The following is a 27,797-nucleotide window of genomic DNA, read 5'->3' as shown; positions in this document are numbered from 1 at the left end:
GACAATAGTAGGATAATAATATTAGTAGGGAAATATTAGTACTTAAACTGAATAGTTATTAAATACGCCACTAAGACATACTTTACGTCATTTCCCCTTCAGAAAACCTTTGAACTGGAAGTGTTTGGCTGCTATGTTGTAATTACTGTCAACACGTGTGTAACTGTCAAAGAAACCTCTACCAGTTAACAACGAGCCATTTGACACTGAACTGTAAGTTTACATTAATGTGCTATTGCAAGTACAAGACGTCAATAGCTTTTAATGAGTTTGTAGCGATAAGCGCTAAACGGAAATGACTAGCGGCTAACTTTAGCGGCTAACCTAAAGTCATGTGGTAGGCTATATCATTACACTTAATTCGTCTAATGCTGAATGTAAGAATGTGGGCAATGCTCTGTGTCGGTGAAGGGGAAAATACTTGACTTTAGTTGTTACCCTGGCAGCACAAATAAAGAAGAATATCTGTGTTATTTCAGCAGTTGTGTGGCTTATTTGACTCTTTCCAGGAGCAGTTGAGTGGTGACTATGCAGTGATGGCTGATGCGTTCAGTAGCAGCTCGGAGAATGTAATTCAGCGTGTGGTAGAAGTCACAGCGAAGACAAACGTTCCTGTGGAAAAACTTGATGAGTTGTATTATATCAAGAAGACCTGCGACTTCATCAGTCAGCACCAATTCCAAAAGGTAGAGACTTCATTTTAATGTCTTACTTATGTACACAATTCAGTGGTTTTACCCAATATGCATTTTACCAGCTTATTTAAAACAACAACAAAACAAATGACTTCATATGTAAAAGTGCACACAAACACATTAGAAAGAAGGCCAGTATTAAGAATTGATTCAAGACTGAAGCACCGGGTTACCATGGTTAATCATAGATGATATACTTGTGATGGAGAATCGTGCATAAAAGTTGAACATGAAGAATTAACTCTTTATACAAGGTTGGGGAAAATGGTTAACATATGAAACAAAGAAAGGCATGAATAATAAGGTGGACTGAGGATATTGTTTTTTATTGTTATTAATGATTAAAAAAAATGTTTTAAAGTACACACACTGACATAGGTAAAAATGTTAATATAACATGGTTAAGGTTACGGATTTAAAAGTAGAGCTCATATGTATACTTAGAATTGGTGTAACTTCTTGTAAAAGAGGAAGATTGTGATTTGACCTCTCAGCTACTGAAATTAGGAGAGATCAGATACAGAGTGAAGCTGTTTTTTCTGTCTAGATTTAAAAGTCTCAACAAAGCTGCTTCATGTTCACAGGTTGCTTTGCAGTTTCCTGATGACCTACTGGTGGATTCGATTTCCATAGTAGCCGAGATCGAGAGAATCACTGATGCCAAACTGTTCATTTTGGGAGATACGTCCTACGGCAGGTAACACATGAGAGAAATATTGTTCTCTTAGAAAAGGCTTCAGTGCATGGGTTCTTCATGCAAAATGACGTATTGGTGGTGAAAAAGCATTAGTTAGATGAAGGCTATTACAAAACAGGATGTAAGTTAAATGCTTTATGTGGTTTGGTTGCTAATTTCTTTAATGAAGGTGTTATGATGTTTGTGTATGTTTGTCCTCTCTTGAGCAGTTGCTGTGTGGATGAGGTCGCTGCGGAACATGTTGGAGCTGACTGCATCGTGCACTATGGCAGCTCTTGCCTCAGCGCGTCCAAGAGGTTGCCATTGATGTACGTCTTCGAGAAAAGACCAGTGGACCTGGAGAAGTGCGCCTGCGCTTTCAGAGAACTCTACCCTGACACACAGAGTCACATCATCATCCTCTATGATGTTAGCTATGCTCATGCCATTGGTGAGCTATCCCACCTTTCCTCTTTTACCTAATGTATCAAATAGCATTAGCCTTATATATAAATATACTGTTATATTAGAAGTTCATGTACTGTTATCCAACACTTTACAAATCATTGCTTGTCAGTTCTCAGTTTAAAAACCTTAATACCAATTTATAAGAAGTCACATTGACTACATCTGCAGCTCAGGCAAAAAGTATTGAATTCTAATTAATTAATTTATGATTTTCTGTCAGTAATTGTTGTTTTTTTTCTTTCACAGATGATCTTCTCACCCTCCTGTCGCAGGAGTATCCAAACCTTATCGCTTCAGAGCTTGTTGTGGAAGGGGAGCAGTGTTTCAGCCACTGTCAGATTAAGAGAAAACAGAAGGACGCCTGTTTGTCAGAGCAAGACAACAACCAGGTTTTGTGTCTGTTTGGAAGGCAGTTTTCCCTGAAAAGCGATCTGAGCATAACGGATTACAGTATGTTCTATGTAGGCCAAGAGGGAGCAACCTTACGAAACTTCATGATGACTTGGAATCGCTGCTCATTTTGCTCTTTTGACCCCATAACAATGACCGGTAGGACTGAGTCACCAAGTGTCAACCGTACGCTAATGAAGCGATATTATGCTATAGAAAGGGCCAAAGATGCCAATGTGGTCGGCATCCTCGTCGGCACGCTGGGGGTGGCAGACTACCTCTCCATAATCCAGCAGTTGAAGGAGACCATCCACAGAGCTGGCAAGAAGAGCTATATGTTTGCCATGGGGAAACTCAACGTGGCCAAACTGGCAAACTTTATGGAAATTGACATTTTTGTGTTAATTGCATGTCCTGAAAACTCACTGTTGGACTCTAGTGAGTTTTACAGACCTATAGTGACACCTTTTGAGATGGAGATTGCCTGCAACAAGAACAGAGAGTGGTCAGAGGAGTACGTCACAGACTTTCGACATCTCCTGCCAGGTTTGATTGGGTTTTATTTACATAAGAAATCCCTAAATCAACATTTTAAGGGACTGTATAAATATTATTTTGGAGAGAAGAGAGGGAGGTCACAGATTTTACTTTTGTTGAAGGGGGTAAAATGTAATATTTTTGGGAGAGCAGTGACAGGTCTTATGCTCACACCAAATTTATATTTTAACCATCTCTTGCAGGATTTATTAAATTAAAAAACATTTTAAAATATCAAATGGTGGTTTTAATGTGCACAGTTAGCCATAAAGGTGCTTTTTCCCATATCAGGGCTTTATTTTTGTCATCATAAAAGAAATCTAATAGTCTAAATCTTAAAGAGAAGAAAATGTCACATTAAGGCTAGTATTAGAATTTAAGTTGAATATTTACACACTAATAATGCAAGGAAGAGCCTTGCTTGTTTTAAACAGTGAAACACGAGATTCACCTTGTTTCTTCATCTCAATAACTTTCACACAGTCCCTAACAAGAATACAGTTTTGTCTTAATTTGTATAATGAAGGTTATTGAAGACTTTTACAGCATTCTAATGAATTTTTAAATCTCTAACTTTCTCTAGGTGGCCGGAGTCATGTGCCTTTGGCTGATCAGCTGGAGGAATGCGATGAGACTGATGTATCTTTAATCACAGGAGCTCTGCGAAGCAATCATCTGTTCAGCAGTGAGCCTGCAGAGTCCACATCTAGCTCTTCACTGGTCCTCAGGAACCAGATGATGACTGTTGCCAACACCAACTCAGCCGGTATGACAGTCAAACATGTTTATTATGTATTTTTTAAACATAACAGTAATTGAACACTGTCTTGTATTACACTACATATTTCTTGCTTTGTGTTTTCAGCATCTTTTCTGGCAAGTCGTAGCTGGCATGGCTTAGAGCAGAAGTTGGGAGAGACACCAGTAGTGAAGGCAGTAGAGGGCAGGAGAGGCATTGCTATTGCCTATGAAGAGGAGGGAACGTCAACACGATAATTGACCAGTAATCCACAAGGTCTTCAACAAATTATTTAATCATGGCTACCTGCTGTTAACACATAATGTATATTGCTTGTAATTACTGGAAACTAAAAAATGATTAAATGTTTTCAAAAAAGATCAATACCTGATGTCCTTAGTTTTTATTATGGCAATACTTATATGTGAATCTAAAATCTCGATCTGATTGATTATAACAGATTGTGGTTTGGATATGTGACTGTATACAGGTTTTAGTAACTTTCAGCATTTACATCGATCAGTCGCCGTTCACAGGGAGTTCTTCCACAAAGGGTGCAGGGAATATACCAGTGTTCCCATTACACCGTCCTTCCAGCCAGTCCTGGTTGACTACAGAAAAACAAAGTCATGAATCAGAATCCTCATCATCACAAATCAGTATATGTAAATATTTGAGATGATATTTTTCACTGTATGGCTGAAGGAATAGTGTCTCACTTCTGGAGAGGAGTGTGATTGTGTCCCCCTGCTGAAAATTGAGATCCTCTGGATTTGATGACTCGTAGGTATGAAGCGCCACAAACTGAATCTGGTTCTGTTGTTTTCCATCAGGTTCCTAAAAAGCACAAAACACACAGGAAACATCATTTTCTGTTCAATTTCAATATCATTCAAGCTGATGTGATCTCTTTTGAATTATTTTTAATGGCTCTTAGAAAATAATTAACCATTCAGGCTTTTATAGGCCAGTATTTAGTGAATCAAAGTTCAACACTACTAATGCTACTAAAATTCACTTTCCAACTTTACAATTACAGTGCCTCAGAAAAGTAGTCAGCATTTAGTGGTGAACCAGCGTCAATTTAGAATAACTGAATTGGGATCACTGAACCACAGTAACGTTTTCTCACTTCAAGCTTACAGTGAACATAAATTACACATACAAAATATTTAAGTTATAAATATTAGAGTCCTTTATATAGACGCTTTGTTGAGTTATCGGTTAGGGAATTGACAGAAAATCAACAATTTTTACAACCGTTCAAGTCATTTTTAAAAGCAAAAACTCATACATATGATAAACTGAATAGCTTTGGATGTCAAACTATACTAGATAACTCAAGAAACACTTTGGACAAATTATCAGGGAATAATAAACAGGTTCCATCCACAAATATCGGTATCCTCCCTCAAAGAACTATTTGAGTAGATTGCAGTTTAAACTAGAATAACTATTATATGAGGCAGCACACACAGCGATAGATCACTATACTATACTTACATCCTTGGTGTTACACCACAACGTGATGTGCCTAGCTTTGGCACGCCTCCACACACTTTCCATTTCTGTGTTGGCATTGATTACATTTTGCTCAGTTGCCTCGGAGGTTAAACTAGATCGAAGAAAAGGATTGAATTTAGTACTCTGCCAGTAATACAATATACCATGTATTTTTTAAAATGTGCACCATACCTCAAGGTGATCGAAGCAGAAGAGAAGTTCAGTTTCTTACTGATTTTCCCAATCAGTATGTCATAGGGACACCCGGGTGCTACACAGACTGCAAAGTTGAATGTGTAACGGACTTTGACAATGTATGAATTGTCAGTAGGCTGCACTTGTTTTCTTTCAGGTCTGGTTGGTGGTTGTCGACTTTCAGGTGCAGATACTCCCCGTCCACTCTTTATCCCATCCAAATAATGCCAATCAAAAAACATAAAAAGGAAATAAAGATGCTGCTGTGGGTTTATACAGGTAGTTTACATTGTTTCTATCCTGATATGACCTGATTACAATATACAACAGATATTGAATTCAATCGAGGGTCATTTTAGAGGCCTGTGGTCTACTATAGCAACACTAATGTAGAAATGAAAGAAAAAATTAAGAAATTCCTTACCCCCTTCTTTTTAGAAGCCAAAGACATTTCCATACGTTCCAGGTAATTGTAAGGAACAAGTCCTCTCTGTAAGCGACATGACAATGACAAATGCTCTCCGTTAACTACGTAAATAGAGGTTCAGATTTCATTAGAAAAATTCAAGAGTGAACTGGAGGTCTTCAGAGAAATGATAATGAGATGCACAGTAGCAGATAGGTTGCATATGTACTGATTGTGTATGTGGCGGTCTTACTCTTTCGTTGAAGAGCACAGATGCCCAGTTGTCATCACCCTTCTGCAGTACAAACACAATGTTGCCCGGCACTACAGCCAACTCATCACTGGTCTCAGGAACAAACTCAAACAGGACAGTGTGGGGTTCCCCTTCCAAAGCCCTGTGAGGACAGAACACATCCACAGGGTGAGGGGATACTAAGTTAGTCTTGATTAATACTCTATTCATTATTAGTAGAGCTATAAATCTAAAGTATATCCAAATAATAATACATTTATATACTGCTGATATTTGCTACTTTGGTCATCCTATAAGTAGAGAAGTAAGAAAATTACTAATAGACTTTTTTCTTTGTATGGCAGAAAATTAGAAAAGTCCATCTATGATAAAATCTTGATAAATATTAAGATGATTTGTTATCAGTTTTGCCTGCAACTAATCATATTTTTTGGCATTATAACCACAGTCCACATATGACGTATATTCAGAGAGCATCTAGTTTGTATAACTTTGAAGCGATAACAGTCAGACAGTCCTACCTCAGAACCTCTGGTTCTTTTGGACCATCAGTGGGACCACCTTCAACCTATCAGATGTAAACAAAAACACAAAGTAGAACTACTAATGCCTTTGCAGCATGTTCTTGAATCATGGTCTCCAATATATTTTTCATATAATATATTTAGATATATTAATAATAATAATAATAATAATAATAAGGTTTGTCATCAGATTGTGTAATATGTCACCTGTGGCTGTAATGGGGCAAATCCAGAGAATTCATCCTGAGGAATAACTGAGGAAACAACCTGAAGATGATAAAAACATTTCAGGTTATGTATTTCACAACAAGTACTGCAAGTACATACACAATGAGGAATAATGTGGTACAGTTTTTTACTAATGCAAAGTCAAGTCCTAACATAAGTATTACCTTTGCTTTGCCCAAGTAGTCCTTCTCCTCCAATTGAGCAACATAGTGCTTATTTGGTTTAAATAGCACAATGGTTTGGAACTCAACTGGTTTGAAAAGTTTATGTTTCTGAAATATCATTAAAAAGGACATTTTATATACTTGTCAAGAAGAACATTCAAATTCAATTGCTAATACCAGTGCTGTTAAGCCAAGGATGTCCAAAATATTCCACAAAGGTCATGTGGCTGCAGGTTTTCATTCTAACCAAGCAGGAGCACACCAGGCTTGACTCATTTAATCAACTGATCTCAGTCTTCAGACAGTTGATTGGTAGAATCATGTGCTCTTGATTGGCTGGAACAAAAACCTGCAGGCACATGGCCCTTTATGTAATAGTTTAGACATGCCTGTTTTAAACAGATGGTCAATTTTAGCACTAATGCATATAAATAATCACATTTTCATACCATGTCATAAGTATAGTCGCATTAAAATATATTAAATTCTAAGATTTAATATTTTGATGGAGACTCCATCCTGGTAATAAGGACAGCATCATAACTGACCAGAGTGGAATCCAGGGCTTTGTCAATCATATTGAGCTTGGTTTCTGTTTTGTAGTTGAGAGCCTTCACAAGGTTTTCATGAGCTTTTTCCCAGTGTTCAAGCTGAGCCTCAGCCAGGGCAGTATTGTGGAGAACCTGTGGCAGGAAACATCAGGCCTTATAAATGATTCATGCAGATCACAGAACTGAGAATAACATATAAGCCTCTTTTGTTAATAATAGTTTTCTTCCTCTTTGCTCTAGTGAAACTGGCTCTGAAACATAAATATTGCCAAATGGACATAGATAAAATAATTGGTTTTAACATTAAATCAGTCATTGAGATGTAATAGAAAAGCTTATGCTTATGATTAATGCTGTTTTAGACTATATAGATAGACTTTATTCTTGGAACCTACTCGGACGTCAGTCGGTTGTTGTATGTTAAATATGTTGGCAGGATGAGGGTTAAATATCTAATACATTGGTCTCCAACCCTGCTCCTGATTCTAATGATGAACTCTTTATCAAGCCGTTGACAAGCTTCAGCTGCTTGATAACGAGTTAATTATTAGAATTAGGTGTGTTAGAGTGGGGAGATACCTAAAACATGTAGGGCAGTAGCTCTCCAGGAGCAGGATTGGAGACCACTGGTCTAATAATTTGTGAGAAGCATAATAAGGAGGCTTATCAAGCTTTAAAATACTTACGTCACATGCATGTAATTTGTATCTGAGACCAAGTGCTTTGTAATCTATCATCTGGTTGCCTCTTAGAGCCTTGAAGGCCTGCCGGAAGTCACCTAAACTCTCCTCGTACCTTTGAACATAAATCATTTATTACTTTAGGATTTCGTACTGTAGACCACAACAAGAAACCGTGATTAAGAATCAGATTCTGTGATAATAAAAGCACACTGTGTTAATATAATATACAATATGGTGTGTCTTGCCTGTTCTTTCTGTAAAAAGTTATTCCTCTTTGAAAGAAAGCAACAGCCAGGTGCTCATCTTTACGTATACTGCTATCAAATGCCTGAGAAAAATGAGAAAACATAGTAACTTCCTCAAGAAGAAAAGAGAAATGGTTACCTTTACTTCTTCTTTCTCAGTGACTTGCACTCTTAGGCAGCATATATCACAGCATTTCATCTCAGCCTGATCAGCTACATCCAAACAAGATTTTACTTTTTGATGTGTAATATTATAAGTTAATATCAGATATATGTAATGTTTCAGCTGACATTTTATCAACAAAGGTCAAACGTACCTTTTCTGCATCATCCAGGTCTTGGTTAAGGAGATGGAGACAGCCGATGTTAAAGTAAATTTTGGAGTTTGGCTCTTTGATAGATAAGAAGATCCTGAGTGCCTCTGAGAAATCTTTTCTGTCGGCACAAGTTGTAGCTTTGTCCCACTCGCGCAGAGTATCCACAAAAGACATGGTCGCCAGTTAGGAGTACACTGAGCTACAGACCAAATTAAGGAAGCTCATTTGATTTTTACCAACGAAATCAGGAAGTGTGATGACAGTGTCACTGTTGGTACATTTATAGATACACTGCCACCACTCTTCAAGGGCCAATGGTTGTTCCTTTTTCCTCCCATGTGATTCTGACAGATGGCAAATATATAAATTCAAAGCAATTCAATGTGTGTTTGTGTTTAAATAAAACCAACCTCATTGTGGTATTGGCTGGTTTAAAATAACAGGTTGTGGACTACAAATGGGGTGTTGTACATCAAGCATGGCCTTAGTGGTAGAGGATGTAAGTTGTTAGATAATATTAGATCCTGTCGAGGTGCTCTACTGGTTCTTGCAGGTCTACAACTACGGCGATAAGTCCTTTTCTGTTCAAGTGGAACAGTCTGTCTGTCCAGATAAGACAGTCCTTTAAATCTCTTCTTAAAGTAATCTTTTGATGGAAAGCTTTTGTGAACGTTTGATATGTTGCTATGTTTTATTATCTCACTTCTGATCGTTTTTAGTTTTGTGTAAATTTTATTTCCCTCTGTTTCATAATCTTGGTTTTTCTTTTGTTTTCAGTTGCTGCTTTTTCTGTCTGTTAAGCACTTTGTAACTTTTTAAGACAAGTGCCACACGAATAAAGTTTTTTGTTATTATTATTGTATGTTTTTAAGAGGGATACAGAGGGATGTTGTGGTGATATACTGTCTACAACAGTTGTTCTTAAACTTTTTCACATCGAGGACCTCTAAACTAGACCTCTAAATTAGACCACGGATCAGACCGTCTGATAGGATTTTTGCTTTTACATGTTTAATTACAGAAAGTATATGAGACACATGACCACTATCGTCACACAGTCTGTCAATGTGTTCATTATGGATGGAACTATAGTTTTTTCTTTTTGCTGGGAACCCCCTGAAACCCACTCAAGGATCTCTTGCGGGGTCTTGTACTCTACATTGGACCCCACTGGTATATAAAGAGTCATAAATCTTTAAAAGTATGTCAAAAGTACACAAATATGATCAACAAGGGTGATTTTAATTTGCGATAAGATCTTTATTCTGTCTTCTTGTCTAATAGTTAAACACAACTTCTGGTAGATACTGCAAAATACACCTGTGTGATTGATACTAAATCTCACATTAGCATGCACTCTAATACACCATTTATTCTATTATAATTGAAGAATTTCACAACAATGAAAACATTCATGTACGCTAAAATAAACAATCACTCTGATTTTCTAAGAAAAAGTTATGTATATCTGTAAATCGTCTGGCTAACAGTAAGCTAGCTGCTATCTAAGCAAACATGGCCCTGCTTCATTATCAGACAATGAAGCTAAATGAGATGCAACTGAGGCAAATGAAAAGAGAAAATATGCAACATTTATTAAGAAACATGGCAAATACAAATCTTTAGATGGAGAGTAGGTATATTATTCAGTTGGTTAGCTTGCTGTAGCCTTTTGTGGCCATGTTTGCACAGAGCTGGCCCTCCAGTTGGCCAATGGGTTGTGAAAACAGTCTGTAAGATTCAGACTGTTTTACCTCAGAACGTTGAGTTCTTTTGGACCATCAGTGGGACCGACTTCAACCTATCAGGTCTAAACAAAAACACAAAGCATCTGATTAGTTGTGCTGGAAACAGTTAAATGTGGTTGTCACTGACATCGTTCAGCACAGCATCACAGCAATAGTTTCTTATTTTTAAAAGTAGAACTACTAATGCCTTTGCAGCACATTCTTGAATCATGGTCTTCAATACAGGTTGGTTAAGGTCATGCATAACTTATCTTTTTCATATAATATATTTAGATATATTAATAATAATATGCAGGTTTGTCATCAAATTGTGTAATATGTCACCTGTGGTTGTAATGGGGCAAATCCAGAGAAATCATCCTGAGGAATAAGCGAGGCGACAACCTGAAGATGATAAAACAAAATTCAGGTTATGTATGTCACAACAAGTACTGAATTTGTTACTAATGCAAAGTCAAGTCATTACGTAAGTATTACCTTCGCTTTGCCCAGGTAGTCCTTCTCCTCCAACTGAGAAACGCACTGTTTATTTGGTTTAAATAGCACATTTGTTGGGAACTCAACTAGTTTGAAAAGTTGCTCTTTCTGGAGGTGAAATATCGTTAAAAAGGCAGTTTAATATATTTATCAAGAACATTGAAATTCAACTGCTAATGCCAGTGCTGTTAACACATTTTTTTGCTATTAGCCCAAATACTATATATTGATAAAGGAGAAAGCATCATCACTGACCAGGGTGGCATTCAGAGCTTTGTCAATCATATTGAGCTTGACCTCTGTCTTGTAGTTGAGAGCCTCCACAAGGTTTTCATGGGCTTTTTTCCATTGACCCAGCTGAGCCTCAGCCAGGGCAGCATTGTAGAGAACCTGTCGCAGGAGACATCAATAATGTGTGAGAATTTTGACACTGTTCTTATCTTTCAGGCCTATTAAATCACTTATACCGATCACAGATCTGAGGGTAACACCCAAGCCTTAATGAGAGTTTTCTTCCTGTTTGCTACAGTGAAATTTGTCAAACTGTAGTTTTGAAGAATGGCTTAAATCAACACTGCCAAATGGAAGTAGACAAAACCTGGTTTTAACATTAAATCAGTCATTAGAAAATAGTGTTTAGGATCAATGCTGTGTAACACTATAAACTGTCAACGATGATAGAATGGAGAAGATCTGTCTTTAATTGTCTAATAGGTTGTGAGTGCTGTAATAAGGAGCTTTAAAATACTTACATCACATGCATATAATTTGTATCTGAGACCAAGTGCTTTGTAATCTATCAGCTGGTTGCCTCTTAGAGCCTGGAGGGCCTGCTGGAAGTCAGCTAAACACTCCTCGTACCTTTGAACAGGAATAATTAATTTAATTACTTTTGCATCATACTGTAAACCACAAATAGAGTACAATGGGAGCAGTGATTAAGAATCAGATACTGTGATAATAAAAGCACACTGTGTTAATATAATATGAAAGGAGAATATGGCCATTTTATTGAGATGACTAGTGTGTCTTGCCTGTTCTTTCTGTAAAAAGTGATTCCTCTTTGAAAGAAAGCAACAGCCAGGTGCTCATCTTTACGTATACTGCTATCAAATGCCTGAGAAAAATGAGAAAACATAGTAACTTCCTCAAGAAGAAAAGAGAAATGGTTACCTTTACTTCTTCTTTCTCAGTGACTTGCACTCTTAGGCAGCATATATCATAGCATTTCATCTCAGCCTTATCAGCTACATCCAAACAAGATTTTACAATTTGTAAATGTGTAATATTATAAGTTAATATCAGATATTTGTAATGTTTCAGTTGCCATTTTTTCATCAAAGTTCAGACGTACCTTTCCTGCATCATCCAGGTCTTGGTTAAGGAGATGGAGACAGCCGATGTTAAAGCAAATTTTGGAGTTTGGCTCTTTGATAGACGAGAAGATCCTGAGTGCTTCTGAGAAATCTTTTTTGTCTGCACAAGTTGCAGCATTGTCCCAGTCGCGCAGAGTGTCCACATAAGACATTGTCGCCAGTTGGAAGTACACTGAGCTACAGACCAAATTAAGGAAGCTCATCTGATTTGTACCAAGAAGATCAGGAGGTGTGATGACATTGTCACTGTTGGTACACTTACAGTAGATTTACGCCATCATCACTCTTTTAGACCCAGTGGTTGCTCCTTTTTCCTCCCATGATTCTGACAGATAGCATATTTAGAAATTCATAGCTTATGTGTATGTTTGTGTTTAAATAAAGCTAATCTCATTGTGGTATTGGTTAGTTTCCCATAAGAGTTTCTTATCTTTAAAATAACAAGTTGTTGAATGACATTTTGTAAATCAAGCATATCCTTAATGGAAGACGATCTATTTATTAGGTTATTTATTTGATTGACCTTTGTTGTTTTTAAATGTGCTCTATAAGATTGACTTTGAGGGAAATGATTCTATCAATGTGCTCTGCTGGTTCTTGCAGGTCTTAGCTAGTGACCAAAGGTGATAAGGCCTTTGCTGTTAGTGTGGAACAGTCTGCATGTCCAGACACACAAATTACATGAGTCTGATCAGACCATCTGATAAGATTATTTTTAAATGTTTAATTACAGACAGGCTTTACAAGTAGACTTTAATATGCTTTTAAAGTGTTTCAATAGGCTTTTAATCTATTTCAATTGTATACAGAAATATGATTTACCAAAAAGTGATGGATCTTTATTCTGTCTAATAGTTAAATTACAACTTCCGGTAGATACTGTAGCGTAGCTAAACATAGTCTGTGATTGACACTTAATCTCACATTGGCATGCACTCTAACACATCATTTATAATTTATTTTAAGGTAACTGAAGCATTTCACAGCGATGAAAACTTTCGTGTACCCCAAAGTAAACAATAACTCTTATTTTGTTAGAAAAAGTTACGTATTTCCGTTTGTCGTCTGGCTAACAGTAAGTTAGCTGGTAGCTAAACAAACATGGCTCTGCAACATTATCAGACAACGGAGCTAAATGATACGTAACTGAGGCAAATGAAAAGGGACAATATGCAACAATTAATAAGAAACGTGGCGACTACAAGGCTATAGATGGGGAGCAGGTTTATTAATCAGTTGGTTAGCTTGCTGTAGCCTTTTGTGACCGTGTTTACACAGAGCTAGCCCTCCAGTTGGCTAATGCAAGATAGCAAAATGGAGCTTGGAACAATGTTGTACAACAATTTAAAAGATGTTACATGGAGCACGACGTCTTTACCCTTAGACCAACTTGTCAGTGCTTACAGGTTGCCTCAAATCGTCAAGCTGGATAATGGTGAGTCACTTTTTTAACCTAGCATTTGCTCGCTGCTAAGGTAAACTAACGCCAATCCGTTTTGCACATTTGTGCATTGATTTTATCAGTATATCTTATTATTTATCTACAGAATTGTCCGAAAAGCATAGGAAGGGTTGCATCTCCTAATTCAAGTTCAACATTGCACGTCTATACATTGCATCTAACACATCTCACCAGCTAATGTTTACTGAGTTTTATATATAGATGTTTACATTTTAAATACTGCACACTGGAGATACAAAGCAAAGCTAAGATTTTACAAGACTGTTAAACTAGCTTGAACCTCTCTGCATGTAGTAAGTTAGAGGTACATGTGCAACAGAATGACATGTAGAACAAATCATGTAAGTGACAAGAGTATCAGACCTAAACAGTTTTCTACGTAGTCAACTTTTTTGTCCAGTCGATGCTTAAATTCAATTTAAGGCCTAACCTAAATATCCCATTTAGACTAGAGCCAGACCGATATATTGGTCAGTCGATATAATCGGCCGATATTGACCTATAACAGATAAATTGGTATCGACATGTTGTCTGCTATGCACCGATATTTTTTTAAAGTCATATGAGCAGCCTTTTATTAGATTTGATTCTATTTTTCTTAATTCAAGTTTAATATAAACGTATGTTTTCTTTGGTTATATTTTTTGTTTATAATATTTATAATATTAAATTCCCAGTGTAGTTTGTTTCAGTGCACTGATATAATTGTATACAATGACATTTATAGTTAAACTGTAAAATATCATGGCCTTCATTGCATATATTTATCACAAGTGTTTGATTACCACATTGCAAAAAATGTGTGCTTATGTACATATTCTCTAGAAAAGATTATTGGCCAGTGTATTGATATCAGATTTTTTTTAACCTCTAATATTGGTATCAGGATCGGCCCCAAAAATCCATTATCAGTCAGGCTGTTAAGATGTATGTAAAATACTCTACTTTGAATAAATTTGTGTCTGACATATTATCTTGCTGAAATATTTAAATTGATATCTTCTCATTCTCCCTTATTATGAAAATCCTGAATCTGTAAATATGAAAATGTATAACATATCATGTACTTCACTGTAAAGTCCATTCTCAGTGTTTATGCACTGGAGGCTTCAGGTTTCCACCTCACACTGGTGCAGGTTGGATAAACACACCCAGGATTACACTTTACCAACTAGTTGTAATTTAACAAATCCGGCTCATAGGTCCGCCCCGGTAAGCCTAGGGAAACTTTCCACTTTTAGCAAATGAATGTGAAAACCAACTGTGCACAGTCATCATTCTGCACAGTGAAGCTCAAACATCCAACCGTAAGAACAAGAAGAAAAACATTTGTATGAGTGGAGGGTGACTTTAGGGTGAAATTAAATATGTGCTTAAGCAAAACAATACTAGATGACACAATCAAGATACATGATGATGAAACAGATGACTCACGGGTCAGGGTCAACAGCTGCTTTGAATCGTGCCAGGAATTGATAATGCACTCTAAAAACAAGAAAAGAAGCCATTATGAAATCAGCAGTGATTATTGATAGTATTTGTTTTTAGTCTTCCCATCATCTGTCACTCTCTTTTAAATAGAAGTGCTTGCTTTTTCTTAGAGAGCATTAGTCATTAGTCTATAGATAATGGTATTCTGAGTAATCCAATGCCTTTGCGTGGTTGGAGCATCCTGTAAATTTCTCACTCTACATAAAACAGGGAAACAGTAACCATGGTACACCTTATACAGTAGATCATGATCAATTGTTTGAGCTAATTAGTCTAGTCCATGATTGTTATAGATTAATTTAAGTGCTGTCACATGACTCAGGCTTTAGCTGTTAAGTAGGCTGTTGCTTAGTGTTACGTGACAGTTGTCAATGTTTCGTGACAGTTAAGATTTTGTTGAAAGAAGTAGATACAAATGCATCAAAAAGTTATGGTGAATTGGTGAATTCATTATGAATTGATATTTTGACTATATATCCTGGATTGTGAGGTATGATCAATGTTCTGCTTTGTAAATGATGTTGTTGTTTTCACTCCTGCAGGTCAGTTGGTTGAAGGGCTCAGAGACAATGACTACCTCTTGATTCATTCCTGCCGTCAGTGGACGACTATTACTGCTCACAGCCTAGAGGAGGGACACTATGTCATCGGACCCAAAATAGAAATACCGGTTCACTATGAAGGTACACACATGCAAAGATGCTCCCTTCTAAATTTTAGGGCATCTGTTTTATGATGCTTCTTAAAACTAATAATCTCCTGTCAAAGTAAAGAATAATTTCTTTAGATTTTGGAACAGCAAATTCTATTCTTCAAAGAATATTTCAAATATATTGAGCAGCTTCATATAATCTTGACAATGCAAAGGAGGATGTGGGTTGCTGAAATTTGGAACTATGGTCCAGTAAATGAGGCTTCAACATTTGCATGACCTTTTCCTGCTTTAGGTCAGTTTAAGCTGCTGGAACAGGACAGAGATGTCAAGGAGCCTGTGCAATACTTCAACAGCGTGGAGGAGGTGGCCAAAGCATTCCCCGAAAGGGTTTACGTCATGGAAGAAATTACTTTCAATGTCAAGGTATATCTAATCAGATGACATGTTTTTTTTTAATGATTTGTTGTGGTTTTTGGAAAGTTATTAAATTTTTTTTTCTGACTCATTTAGCCTACTTCTCTAGATTTGAGTGGTATTTCATTAGATTTCCTGTTAAACCTAGAAATCATACTGATATCTAGATATGGCCTGGAGGTTTTTAGTAAATTTGGTGTAGCAAAGTCAGTTCTACAAAGCTTTAGCTTTGGCATTAAAACTTCCACCTCTACACTAGCTTTGTCGTGGTTTTTGGTTTTAGTTTCCTCTCAGGCTTAACTGGTATAACAGTCTTCAAGCCACAGTGGTAAGTGGTGTTTAGTGCTGTGAAACCGCACCAACACACAAGATTCAATGTAACAAGAAAGCAAATGTTACTGCACCAACTTAAGTACTGCTGGAGGTTTCAAAATCACGATGTGGAAATGCACTCTTTACTTTCTTTAGTACTTACGCCACACATAATGTTTTCACAGATGGCTTCAGGAGAATGCAATGAAGACACAGAAGTTTACAATATTACACTAAGCACCGGTGATGAACTGACATTAATGGGCCAGGCTGAGATCCTCTATGCCAAGACATCCAAAGAAAAATCCAGATTCAACACTATCTTCAAAAAGATCGGGAAGCTGAATTCCATCAGTAAGATCGGTCGAGGAAAGATGCCTTGCTTGATCTGCATGAACCACCGCACCAACGAGAGCATCAGCCTGCCTTTCCAGTGCAAAGGCCGGTTCAGCACCTGTAGCCCCCTGGAGCTTCAGATGCAGGACGGCGAGCACACCATCAGGAACATTGTGGAGAAAACCCGTCTCCCGGTCAACGTGACGGTACCCAGCAGTCCGCCCCGCAATCAGCACGATCTCCATCTCATTCGGGAAGGTCACCGATACAAATTGGTCAACATTCAGACGAAGACGGTGGTTGTGTGCTGCATTCTAAGAAGCAACAAAATTATCCCAACCCACTTCCCCTTCCACATGGCCATGCCTCGATTTATTATTCCAGAGGAGTTGCTGCAAGGAGAGTTGTGGCTAGACACCATGGTGTACCGCTGGTTCTCTTTTTGCCAGGAGCAGTTTGACATCGACGACTATTCTCGCGCCGTGCGGGACGTGCGGACCGACTGGAACGACGACGGTAAGAGCCCGAAGAAAAGCAGCGGGAACGGCAGCTGCAGCGGAAGCAGTGCGGGAAGCAGCACCTCCAACGGCTGCGCCAACCACATGCAGATCCCCAGCTCTTTAACATACGCCCGCGAAGAACTCACCCAGTCCTTCCACCGGCTGTCCGTGTGCGTGTACGGCAGCAACCTGCACGGCAACAGCGAAGTCAACCTGCAGGGATGCATGACGCTATGCGGAGATTGGACTCTCTTGCCTTCCGACAGCATTCCGTCAGACTCAGGAGACAGCGAACACTTTTTCCCCGAGCTGTTGGAGAGCTCTACCCAGCAGCCGTCGCTCAACAAGTCGGACGTTCCTTATGAGGAGCTGTGGCTGGATCACTTGAGAGGCCAAGTCCCGAAGTCACCTTTAACCGAAGGAATCCGAGGCATCAACAACGGATGCGGAACAACAGCGGCCCTGACGTTCCCCGTCACTTGTCCCGTCGGTGCGATCACTAGCTCAGATGTGTCGCTTACTCCACCACCAGTCCCACCCAAGTCTGAAGCTGTGAGTATCCTCCAGTTTTCCAGATATTTAAAACAAATATTAGCTTTGCCTGTCAAGTTTTAAAGTCGGGTCATACCTTTTCTAGGTGAAGGAAGAATGCCGTCTTCTGAATGCCCCGCCGATTCCTCCACGGAGTTTGAAACAGATGCCATCAGTGCCCATCCTGTCGAAGCCACGACAGCAAGAAACGCGGTCTCCAAGTCCAACCCTCTCCTATTATTCCTCTGGGCTCCACAACATGTAAGAATTAAAAACCTTTTCATAGCATGTTTATAACAATTAATCCTTAGAAGAATACCAAAGTATGAGTATATTGCTGTTTCTCTTCATCCCACAACCTGTATTTGTTCCTCTACTTCTAAATAATCAGATGTTTTTTCCATTAGTATTGGAGCAAGCGAGCAAGAGGCAGCTGACCCACAGGAGCAAAGCCAAGCGTGCTACCCTTGTAACTGGGGTAAGTCCAACACCAGTGAGCCAAACACTATTTCGCCCAGCACCAGCCTGCCGTCAGACGGTATGTCCTCCAGGTTGTCTTGGCCGAATAACTTCAGTGGAGGAGAATCGCGCGGCATGGATGAATTTCTACCATCAAGCTGCCGAAGTTACTACAGTTACCCCAGGAAGAGATCCCAAAACGCCGCAAAAACCTGCACGTCCAGCCTTGTCGACTTTGACGGCCGAGAGCACGCGCACAGCAGTAAAGACTTCAGTTCACAGAAAGCCTCTTTCAATCAGTTCTGCACCAAATCCTTGAGTTACAATTCAGAAATGTACAGAGACAAGCCAATAGAAGAATCAAACACTAAGCAGAGCCTCTCTTGCCCCATCTTACCGCCAAGAACACCAAAATCAAACACCACAAAGAGGTGCAAGGATTTCTTGTCTGGATCAGTCTGCGACAGTACGCAGGACAGTTCAAACTGCTCGCTTACTCAACACGAGGAAGGCACGAAAGAGATAAATCCCACCATTAACCCATTAACTCCTAACTGTCCATCTTCTTCTCCCACTGCACAGTGGCAGCCCCCATCCAGTCTGGCTGGTCTCTCTATCGAAGAGGTGTCCAAATCTCTAAGATTTATCGGCCTGCCGGATGACATTGTTTCTCTTTTTGTCTCTGAGAAGATTGATGGGAATTTACTCCTGCAGCTCACTGAGGAGATTTTGTCCGAGGACTTCAAGCTAAGCAAACTGCAAGTGAAGAAACTGATGCAGTTCATTAACGGATGGAGACCTAAGATATAACTAACAGTATATGACACTAAATCCTGTTTATAAAACAGGGAAAATCATGCCTTCAGTATATGCTATGCACACCAAGCCACAGAGTTTCTTTTTTGTATGATATGAATTGATTTCCTTGTTACTACATTGTGGGGAAGACAGTGGGGTAATACTTCTCAACCCATGTCTGTGACTGCTATTTGCTATAACTGAATGGAATAATTTGGCACTTTCACAGAGACATTTTCATGTCAACTACTTAGTACTTTTCATTCTACAGCCTACTTGTGTTCACTTCAATATACAAATCTTAATTTAAACCAATTTATTGACAGGAAATTAACACTGATGCGACCGGCACATAAAAATAAGAGGACAGGAAAATATTCTGCTTGACTAGGATATTGTATGATTCTGTTTTTAAAGGGTGTTTAAAGAGAGCACAAACCAGTGGATGTGTTGCTTATTTAATACTCTAAAAAAATCAATGTTGGTTTTAGAAGTGAACACACGGCTGCTGTTTTTGTTTGTTGCAGCCTGTCAGTGAGAGATGGATTCTAGGCTGGTATCCAGTCATCAGGATGTGGTAACCAAAGTGATAATGGCATTTTAACTTCAAAATGATGAGCTTAAATCCCAAATATGCAATTATATAACGATGCAGTTAACAATATGTCCTGTGATGTACTGCACTGCCTTTAGTTTTCTGTGCAGGGTCGATTCAAGTGCATTTCTGAACCGAGGGGGGGCTCGATTGAGTGTTTAGAAACGAGGTTCACATGAGTGCTGAAAACAGGTATAAAAGTGTACTTGTGTTCTTTTAAAAATGTACCCATTCTGAGCTCTTATTAAGCCTTACATTCACTCTGCATCAGTGAACACCTCCTCTAAATAGTAAGAAACGGGCATTGATGTAAATCTGACTCCTGTGGTATCATACTGATGTGCAGCTCCTTCGTTAGAAACCTGAATATTGTTTGATTTTCAAGATAGAAATGGATAAGAAATGTAACCTATATTCTAATGTTTAAAAAAAAAACAGGCGTAAGGGGTCAAAGCAATCAAAATGAGCTTTTAAATGAAATGCAGAAGCAGCTGAGTGTACATCAGTCTGATATCAGGTCAGAGTGTTGGGTAACTGTCTAAATAATCATACACATTTAAACAGACCGGGCCATCATAAATTGCATTTCTGGTGTGCGATTCTACTTTAATAGACCTACGTTACTAACAATGAGCCAAATCAATGCGCCAACAATAATCATGACCTCGAATTCAGCTATATTACTACTTGTTTTAACCTTTAAATGTCTCCACTAAAAGATAACTTACATCATTTATGTCCTAACAACCTACGTCCTGACTATTAAACTAACACAGAAATAACCGACAGAGGTAACAGTAACCACGACATTCTACACAAAATACAAATTATGCATCATGCACTTTGGTAGATTTCAGTCTAATTAATTGCAGTTGCAGTCATTAGCTATACCTATAATAAAAAAAAGAAGAGAGTCTATCTAGAGATTGAATGCACTACATGTTTGTTTTTTTTTCTTTTCAAAACTAAAATGGTACTTCATCTTTGTTGTTTGTATGTGTTGTAAGTGTCCTGTAATGCAAGAAACTATGTAAAAGAAAGCTCTTCTTCTGCGCCTTAACCCAGAGACCTTAAAAAAAAAAGAAAAAAAAAATCATATTTCACTTTGGCTTAACATTTTCATTTTGTCAGTCATGAGATTATGATTAACATTATTATATCTCAACATGAAGTGAGGGAATATAGATGTTAAGTGTGGATTTTGCTGGTGTTTTTAACATTTGAAAATGATTAGCTAAAATGAAATATCGGTACCAAGCCTTGATTGAGATTGATTTATTTATGCAGGTATTTAACTCATTTAACAGAATGCTAAATATGCAGAATAGTTATTTTCAGGCCGTTCATTTGGCTGATATGTGAAGGTGCTTCAACAACAGCCTTTATACAAACCAGGTCTGATCTGTCGCCCCCCACCACCCCCCCCCCCCCCTCCCTTTTACTGTGGGGTGTTACATACATTATTTGATATTTTATTTTATGTAAGTGCAAATGTAATTTTTTTTTTTAAAAAGAAAGTGATTACTAATGTTGAATTTATTTTTATTGAGAAAAAGCTTACGTTCAAAATTTCTATAATTTCTGTTCTTATTTTTATTCTACACAACTTGGGATGTACTTTTTTTAAAATAAGCCCATGCATTAAAATAACACTAAGTCAGGAGGAAATAAACCTGCCAGCCTCAGTCACACTACACAGACAGTGACCAAAAACTAATGTTAATAAGCCATGTGTCCTGTTAATATTCCAGATTTCCTTGCAATGTTGTCGCAGTATCCATATTCTTGAAATGGGTTATGGCGTCTGTCCCTTGAAGCTAGGATGACATGGTAGTTAGTGTACTATGCAAAATAGCCATGGCAGTCTGAAGGAACAACTGAGCAGTGATTGACAATAGGTGGCAATGGAGTATTATGTGTATTGAAATTGCCATACTGTTAATTTCAGGGGAGTGAAGACAGCACATGCCAAAGGAATTCTTCCAAGTCATGTTTTACTTGAATAATTCCCAGATACATAAACTGTGAACACGCTACGACAACCGACCCACACCCATAAACATACACTACCATCAAGCAGTCAGTACTGAAGGGTGTTCCATGTCCATAATGCCTGTCAGCTCTGGGCCAAAGCCTATGTGAATTATTGTCTTTTTTTTTTTTTTTTTTTCTTTGTGGAAAGAGGAGGGAAATGACAGCGGCACAGAGTTTGACAGCATTTGGAATAGTATTGATAAGCATTGCTGAAATCTTCAGTTACCTTTCAACTTAACTCTTGTTTCCCTATTTTTGATTGTATAATCTATTAAAAAATGGATTAACTGTTTGTCTGTGTGTGTGGTTTTTTTAAGTCAAGTAAATGTTCAGAAGTGCAAAACTGATGTCATAAAAGCTGGATGACTGTGTGTATTATAACATATTATTTACAACAATTAATTATGCAGTTTCTGTGTTTAACTTAATTACTTATTGTGTTTTATACATAAAATAATTTCATAGTTGTCGACATGACACTGATGTTAAAGCCATGTAAAATGAAGCAGGATCAGTATGGGTTTGGTACTCTGTGTACTACTCAGTTTAGTTATAAGTTGTCATTTATCAGTATTTCCCCTTTATTCTGAGGACTGGATGTTTCAAAATAAGTTAAGTAATTGCAGAGACTCCTCGCTTTGAGTAACAAATTGCAGTTTTGGTCAGTGGTGTTTTGGAAACCAGTAAGTGCTTCATCAGTTCTGCTTTTCTTTTTCTTTTTTTTTTTGTTCTTTTCAGGCATCATTTCCTGCCTTACAGCAAGAAGGTCCACATCTTACTGTTCAAAGATAGCACCTGTTCTGCTTTTTGCCTCAACTTTATACAAACCATTTCTATTTGAAGACTTAACAAGGAGGGAAAAAAGCCATACACATTGTGTTCCAAACACTACAGGGACACACATGAAGTATTCATTTAATTTTCAACACTTTCTTATTAATAAAAGTTTTAATTTGTTGAAAAATAAGGCAAAAATAAATGGTACTTGTGTGTGAGGCCTTGTTTTCAATTCATTTCAATGCAGCTTCATGAAATAGTTATTCATTGATATTATCCATTAGGATAAGGGGGTTATTTTAAAGTTATTCTGGGGACATCACATGGACTTACATTCATCCCCTAAAACTGCCTTTTCACATGTTTTTTTGACCCCATTTTTATGAGCCATTCCCAATTAAGTGTTATTTTGTCTGAAATGTGTCCCTGTTAGTATCCTATTACACACACACACAAATACTTGCTCAGCATGGGGGCACTTTTCCCCTTATACACATTTAGGATCACTTGCAAAAAACCAACAGTGGTAACACATATTCACATATTCAGCTGTTCAGTAAAGACATTTTTGTCAATCACATTTCCATTAGTGACCTTGGTATTGTATGAAATGGCTCACTGGCACATCATAATGGGCCATAGCCATCATTGAAATAATTAGCTGTGTTTTTACTACTATTACAAGTCAAAATATCTGCCATGAGGACAGTCTGTAAAGTCTTAAATTGCCATTTCATGATATCCATTTGTTATTTCTCTGTTATTTTATCTTCTTTCAGATCAAATTCACCCCCATATTCAAACATATTCACACACTCCCCTCACTCACACAGACCAAAGGGACTCTTGCACCAGAGCACATGACTTATTATAGTCATTGAGCACAACAGTGTATGTCACATAGTGTTGTGCATAATCTCATGGATCTAATTGAAAGTGTTATGAGGCTGAAAGCATGTGCTACTAAACAAGCATAAGAAAGCTCAATATAATTAGTATCATTTTTGTAACCGATAATTTGAGCCACCACTTTTAACATTTTAAGACAGTTCCTGTAAACTTACAACCCATTATGAGCATAGTTGTTATAATGGGAAAAGCCACCAAATTTTCAGGCATCGTCAATTTTGATGATCTTCTCAAGACTTTGCTTCCACAAGCCTAGAAAACATATAGAGCAAAGTACTATACTGATACCACACCCCACTGCTTCAGTGTAAACCTAACTCTAGTTTACTGTAATTAAAATATTAAGCAGTGAAACTGAACTTCAAGACAGTTTACACATGATCCTGTCAGACAGTAGATAATAAAGTAGGTGTTTACAAGTTTTAATACAGAAACCTATATATTCTTTATGTTGCTGTTACCAACTAATCAACCAGTGAGTGATATCAGGTCACTTCTGTTCTTTTGTTAAACTCCAAAAGGCAAAGTCATCCCCCTTCAACTTTTTCAAGCCAAAAATGGATTTAAATTGGTTTTCCATTGAGTGGGTGGGCCTGGTTCGCTCTTTATAAAGCTGGTTGGAACTGAAACCTCCTGCAAGACTCCAGCAAGCTCCAGACCAACCCAGAAAACCCTACTCGCTGACCACACCGAGGGCAAGCCTCCTCCTACCAGGTCTGCTATTTCTGCACAATTCATTCACAATTGATTGATTAATACAATTGACAGATTCTATGTATATTGTCAAAATGAGTGGATACACATTTTTTTCCTACTATGTCTTATTTTCCCATGGTTTGAGAAGCACAATGTTTAGATATTGGTGCAGTAAATAGACTAGTTCATCTATTGACCGCTTCTATCAAAATCCCTTCTTCTGTTAAAGCAGATTAAAGAACCATACCACAGTTTTTGCATGTTTTGTCTAATCGGTGCTCCAATATGTTGGTGGGAAGCTCTAACATCGGCAAAGGTTCCAGTGCAAGAACATGCTGAATTCATACATGCTTTGACTTTCCCACAATATACCTCATTACTGTTAATAACACACTGGGGCGTAATTTCCACTGGTGACAGGGGGACATTGTGAACTCTTCCTTCAGCGAGCCTTTCCATAACTGTTCTAAACTATTGTGTGTCTGTTGTCTGTATTGTTAGTCATGTGGTCTCGAGGCTTTCTGCTCTTGCTGTTGGGGTCTGCCTGTCTCACCGTGTTGAGCAACCCACCGGACACGAGCCATGATGCTGATGAAAAATCGCAAGAAGAGGAAAAGGGCTTCATGAAGAGGATCCTCCAATGGGTGAAAAAAAATCCAAGGAAGATTACACAGCTTGTTGTTAATATTTTGGAAAGTACACCTTCGTCGTCACCCTTAGGTAAGGTAATCAAAAACGGAATGGATTTATTGCCAGTAAGAAAGGAAGAAATCGAGGACGTCGCAGGTCAAATCAGAGCTCTTGATGTTAAGCTTGACATCTATCGTGCAGAAATGAAGTGGGATACCGGGGCAGGTGGAGCATTCCAAATGACAGTGAACAACATAGAGGAAGCTTGGACCAAGTACAGTCAGCTAAAGTGTAGTTTTCAAGAGTCGGAAAAAAGGGTGGCACTCGAAAACATGTTTTTCACGTTCTACAACCAGCATGCAGATGACACTTTGGTCTTGCACCAACTCTTGACAGCTGGGTCAGATTCTCTCACAGAAAACCTTGGAGACGTTCTGGCTGCTAAATTAAGATGTCATGAAAAAGATATCACAGACCAGTTTTTGTATTTAAACAAGCTCATATGCAAGGGTGACATTCTCAACGATAAGTACTACGATTTCAAGGATGCAAACACAGAGGCCAGGGTTAAAATTGCTAAGAGGATGGCATCAGAGTCTGCCTCAGCTTTGGTGCAATCGTACCACAGATGTATCTCTGGCAGTGCTCCTTACATAGAGAGGGATGTTTTTGAGCTCATCGATGAGACCAAAAAACACCAAGAAATAGCAAACACGGTCAAGGATTATTTGGATAAAACATACGACAGGTACGACTGGATGGTTTTTGCATTTACTACCTTTTACTCAAAGGGTAGGACTTACTTGTTAAAGAGACATGTTTTTTCAGGGTTTACTGAGGTAAAGAAAGGGTCAGTCTCAGTGGCTGTAGCCAAGCAGGTTAAAGGGTCTTACACCAATGCTTATGTTGTTAAAGATGCTATTAAAGAGTGCTTATCGGACCAGATTCTATGTGAAAACATACCAAATGAACTGAAAAAATGCAAGAAAAAAGTTTCTGGAAAAATGCTGTCTGAGACATACACAGCGGTGCACGCCTTTAAAGTAAACAGTCAAACTGCCACGAGTGCAGTTGACGAAGGCTCTCAGTGCCTTTCCATTGAATCATCCAACCCAGATGACATAATGCTTGCAGATGGCACATCTGAGGCCCCCAATGTCTTAATATCCAAATGTGGTAAAGTGTTAGGGAAGTATATGGTCTTCATTAAAAGCGATGAAGAGATAAACGATGTGGATCCTTGCGAGAAAATCAAATGTGACAACGGTGGCAAATGTGTCGTAGTATCATGCACGTCTGTAGGAGTGTGCGAGTGCAAGTACCCGTTCTACGGCAAGCACTGCAAGAAGAACTTGGATAAGTACAAAGAAGGACTGCTAGAGAATCTACAGAAGTCAGACCTTTAAGTTCCTTTTGTGGTTTTCTATACACAGAAGAAGAAGAAGAGGAATGCGACGAATTTATGTAATGTTTCCTGAATACCATCAGCATGGTAGCACGCACGCTTTAACAGTTTGTTTGTCAGGTATAAATGATGACCATGTTCACCATCTCAGGATACGTATAAAGTTATATTTTAGTGTAAAGTTAAAAACAATTCATGAAGCAATTAGACTGTTCATTCTAAAATATTATCAGTATATATGTTGACTGCTTTTACTGATGTGACAGTGTAACCCTGTGATTAACCCTCTGTGTGTCCTGTGTTGATGCATTATCTGCTGTCCAGAATAATCTTGTATAGAATTAAAAAATGTTGAGATTCTTTCCAGCTTTGAGCTTTTCAGCAACTAATAAAATCTGAATTCAGATAAACATCTGTGTTTTGCATCTTTACATAATGTATACATACACAGTGGAGGTTCATTGACATACATGAACATTGTAGTAATGGTTAATGCTGGTGGAAATGTTTTTCTTATTGGAGTGTGGACAGGTGACAGAATATGAGAGTACAGAGTATGTCCACTGCAGCGGACAAGATGATGAGACACTTGTGTAATTACTACAATGCAGCCACTGGAATCTAGTGGACGTGAATCTAAGCTGATCACAGCCTCTTTTTAAGTGGAGGGTCTCTGGACTGAGGTGAGATTTGTTTTGTTTTTTTGTTTTTTTTTTCGGGGGGGGGGGGGGGGGGGGGGGGTTACACTTGATGATGGATGACAGGATTTTAACCAGCATTGGTACAATTCAAGCACAACTTAGCAACTGACATTTTTTATTTTAAATTGAAGTAACAAAACATTAATAAATGGCTGTAAACATATCTTTCAAATTGAGTAGAAGTGAAAAAGAAGAAGAAAAAGTCCAAATTATGTTGTATTGTATGCTCATACTGTTTCCATACACAATGTTACAATTTTCAAATTTCAACCTTTTTTGCAGACCTCAATATCTTAACTTTAGGTTTCTGGTCTTCAGTATGAGATAACATGATGAACGCAATTAATTAATTATTTGAACGCTGTGATAAAATTTCTTCCCCATTATTGTGAAAGATTATTCAAAAATGTTCCATAAATTCAAAGAATCAGACCCACGGTTCCCAGCCGGCCCAAACTCTGCCGAGTACGTTAGGATCTGTGGCCTGGTCGAGCAAACAATCCACCTGCTTCTCTACCGACAAGCCTGCAGCTGGAAGCCTGGCACGGATGTTGTGCTCTGGGATGCCCAAAACCACCGACTGCATCCCGGAGAAAGCTTCGACCTTCTCAAAGCCCAGCTTCAGCTCCTCGCTGACAAAATAAAGCAAACATCTAATCACACACACGCAGGATTCAGGGGTTCAATTGATGTCTGTCAAAGACCAGTTACAATATTTTTGATTCGAAAAAATACTGCTCAATTAAAGCTTTTAAAACAAAAATGGATAGCATCATGAAGGCTCAAAAGAGAGCACCTGCACCCCAGACACCTCAAACTGAACACTGTGTCAAAGCTAGTATTTGAACCAGATGTTACTTTCATTATTCTCACCTGTCAAACATACAAACTTAGGCCTTTATAGACAACCGCTGCAC

The 27,797-nt window shown here is 38.2% G+C and overlaps 5 protein-coding genes across 5 annotated transcripts in view; 2 read left to right on the top strand and 3 right to left on the bottom strand.

The window, feature by feature from the left end:
* The first annotated feature begins 118 nt into the window (after positions 1-118).
* On the top strand, positions 119-3,875 carry dph2 (diphthamide biosynthesis 2). The gene is made up of 7 exons (XM_053342060.1): positions 119-213; positions 510-686; positions 1,280-1,392; positions 1,602-1,822; positions 2,086-2,775; positions 3,350-3,532; positions 3,632-3,875. Exons 2-7 carry the CDS (start codon positions 537-539, stop codon positions 3,760-3,762), a joined length of 1,488 nt encoding a protein of 495 aa, XP_053198035.1. The 5' UTR covers positions 119-213; positions 510-536; the 3' UTR covers positions 3,763-3,875.
* Positions 3,876-3,882: 7 nt separating this feature from the next.
* On the bottom strand, positions 3,883-8,807 carry LOC128382090 (neutrophil cytosol factor 2-like). Its single transcript, XM_053342073.1, has 13 exons — positions 8,575-8,807; positions 8,258-8,340; positions 8,016-8,124; positions 7,327-7,461; positions 6,779-6,886; positions 6,594-6,653; positions 6,384-6,430; positions 5,863-6,004; positions 5,628-5,693; positions 5,201-5,409; positions 5,009-5,120; positions 4,225-4,342; positions 3,883-4,116 (listed from the first exon to the last, which is right to left on the bottom strand). The coding sequence occupies exons 1-13, from the start codon at positions 8,746-8,748 to the stop codon at positions 4,025-4,027; spliced, it is 1,455 nt and encodes a 484-aa protein (XP_053198048.1). The 5' UTR covers positions 8,749-8,807; the 3' UTR covers positions 3,883-4,024.
* A 1,005-nt stretch (positions 8,808-9,812) lies between these two features.
* Positions 9,813-12,327, bottom strand: LOC128382357 (neutrophil cytosol factor 2-like). The gene is made up of 6 exons (XM_053342354.1): positions 12,154-12,327; positions 11,552-11,716; positions 11,055-11,189; positions 10,800-10,907; positions 10,647-10,706; positions 9,813-10,384 (listed from the first exon to the last, which is right to left on the bottom strand). The coding sequence occupies exons 1-6, from the start codon at positions 12,325-12,327 to the stop codon at positions 10,379-10,381; spliced, it is 648 nt and encodes a 215-aa protein (XP_053198329.1). The 3' UTR covers positions 9,813-10,378.
* Positions 12,328-13,199: 872 nt separating this feature from the next.
* On the top strand, positions 13,200-20,106 carry garem (GRB2 associated, regulator of MAPK1). Its single transcript, XM_053342558.1, has 6 exons — positions 13,200-13,610; positions 15,671-15,811; positions 16,076-16,206; positions 16,695-17,897; positions 17,983-18,137; positions 18,284-20,106. Exons 1-6 carry the CDS (start codon positions 13,475-13,477, stop codon positions 19,143-19,145), a joined length of 2,628 nt encoding a protein of 875 aa, XP_053198533.1. The 5' UTR covers positions 13,200-13,474; the 3' UTR covers positions 19,146-20,106.
* Positions 20,107-26,988: 6,882 nt separating this feature from the next.
* The window catches only part of prkdc (protein kinase, DNA-activated, catalytic subunit), a 33,787-nt gene continuing 32,978 nt past the window's right edge, over positions 26,989-27,797 (bottom strand). The window contains 1 exon segment of the mRNA XM_053342525.1: positions 26,989-27,512. Coding sequence (XP_053198500.1) covers positions 27,308-27,512 — 205 coding nt within the window. The 3' untranslated portion in view covers positions 26,989-27,307.

Source organism: Scomber japonicus, chromosome 21 (genome assembly GCF_027409825.1).
Source record: "Scomber japonicus isolate fScoJap1 chromosome 21, fScoJap1.pri, whole genome shotgun sequence".
In the NCBI taxonomy this organism is placed as follows: domain Eukaryota; kingdom Metazoa; phylum Chordata; class Actinopteri; order Scombriformes; family Scombridae; genus Scomber; species Scomber japonicus.
The sequence above is the reverse complement of the archived record's forward strand: the minus strand, read 5'-3'. Positions and strand labels throughout refer to the sequence as shown.

Coding starts and splice junctions, on each gene's coding strand:
- garem (XM_053342558.1), top strand. CDS start 13,475: ATGCAAGATAGCAAAATGGAGCTTGGAACAATGTTGTACAACAATTTA. Junction 16,207..16,694: donor AAATTACTTTCAATGTCAAG/GTATATCTAATC, acceptor ATGTTTTCACAG/ATGGCTTCAGGAGAATGCAA. Junction 18,138..18,283: donor TCCTCTGGGCTCCACAACAT/GTAAGAATTAAA, acceptor TTTTTCCATTAG/TATTGGAGCAAGCGAGCAAG.
- LOC128382090 (XM_053342073.1), bottom strand. CDS start 8,748: ATGTCTTTTGTGGATACTCTGCGCGAGTGGGACAAAGCTACAACTTGT. Junction 6,005..6,383: donor AAAGAACCAGAGGTTCTGAG/GTAGGACTGTCT, acceptor CTGTCCTCACAG/GGCTTTGGAAGGGGAACCCC. Junction 5,410..5,627: donor TGGCTTCTAAAAAGAAGGGG/GTAAGGAATTTC, acceptor GATGGGATAAAG/AGTGGACGGGGAGTATCTGC.
- dph2 (XM_053342060.1), top strand. CDS start 537: ATGGCTGATGCGTTCAGTAGCAGCTCGGAGAATGTAATTCAGCGTGTG. Junction 687..1,279: donor GTCAGCACCAATTCCAAAAG/GTAGAGACTTCA, acceptor TCATGTTCACAG/GTTGCTTTGCAGTTTCCTGA. Junction 1,823..2,085: donor TAGCTATGCTCATGCCATTG/GTGAGCTATCCC, acceptor TTTCTTTCACAG/ATGATCTTCTCACCCTCCTG.
- LOC128382357 (XM_053342354.1), bottom strand. CDS start 12,327: ATGTCTTATGTGGACACTCTGCGCGACTGGGACAATGCTGCAACTTGT. Junction 11,717..12,153: donor ACCTGGATGATGCAGGAAAG/GTACGTCTGAAC, acceptor CCATTGTACTCT/ATTTGTGGTTTACAGTATGA. Junction 10,908..11,054: donor AAGCTCTGAATGCCACCCTG/GTCAGTGATGAT, acceptor TTTCACCTCCAG/AAAGAGCAACTTTTCAAACT.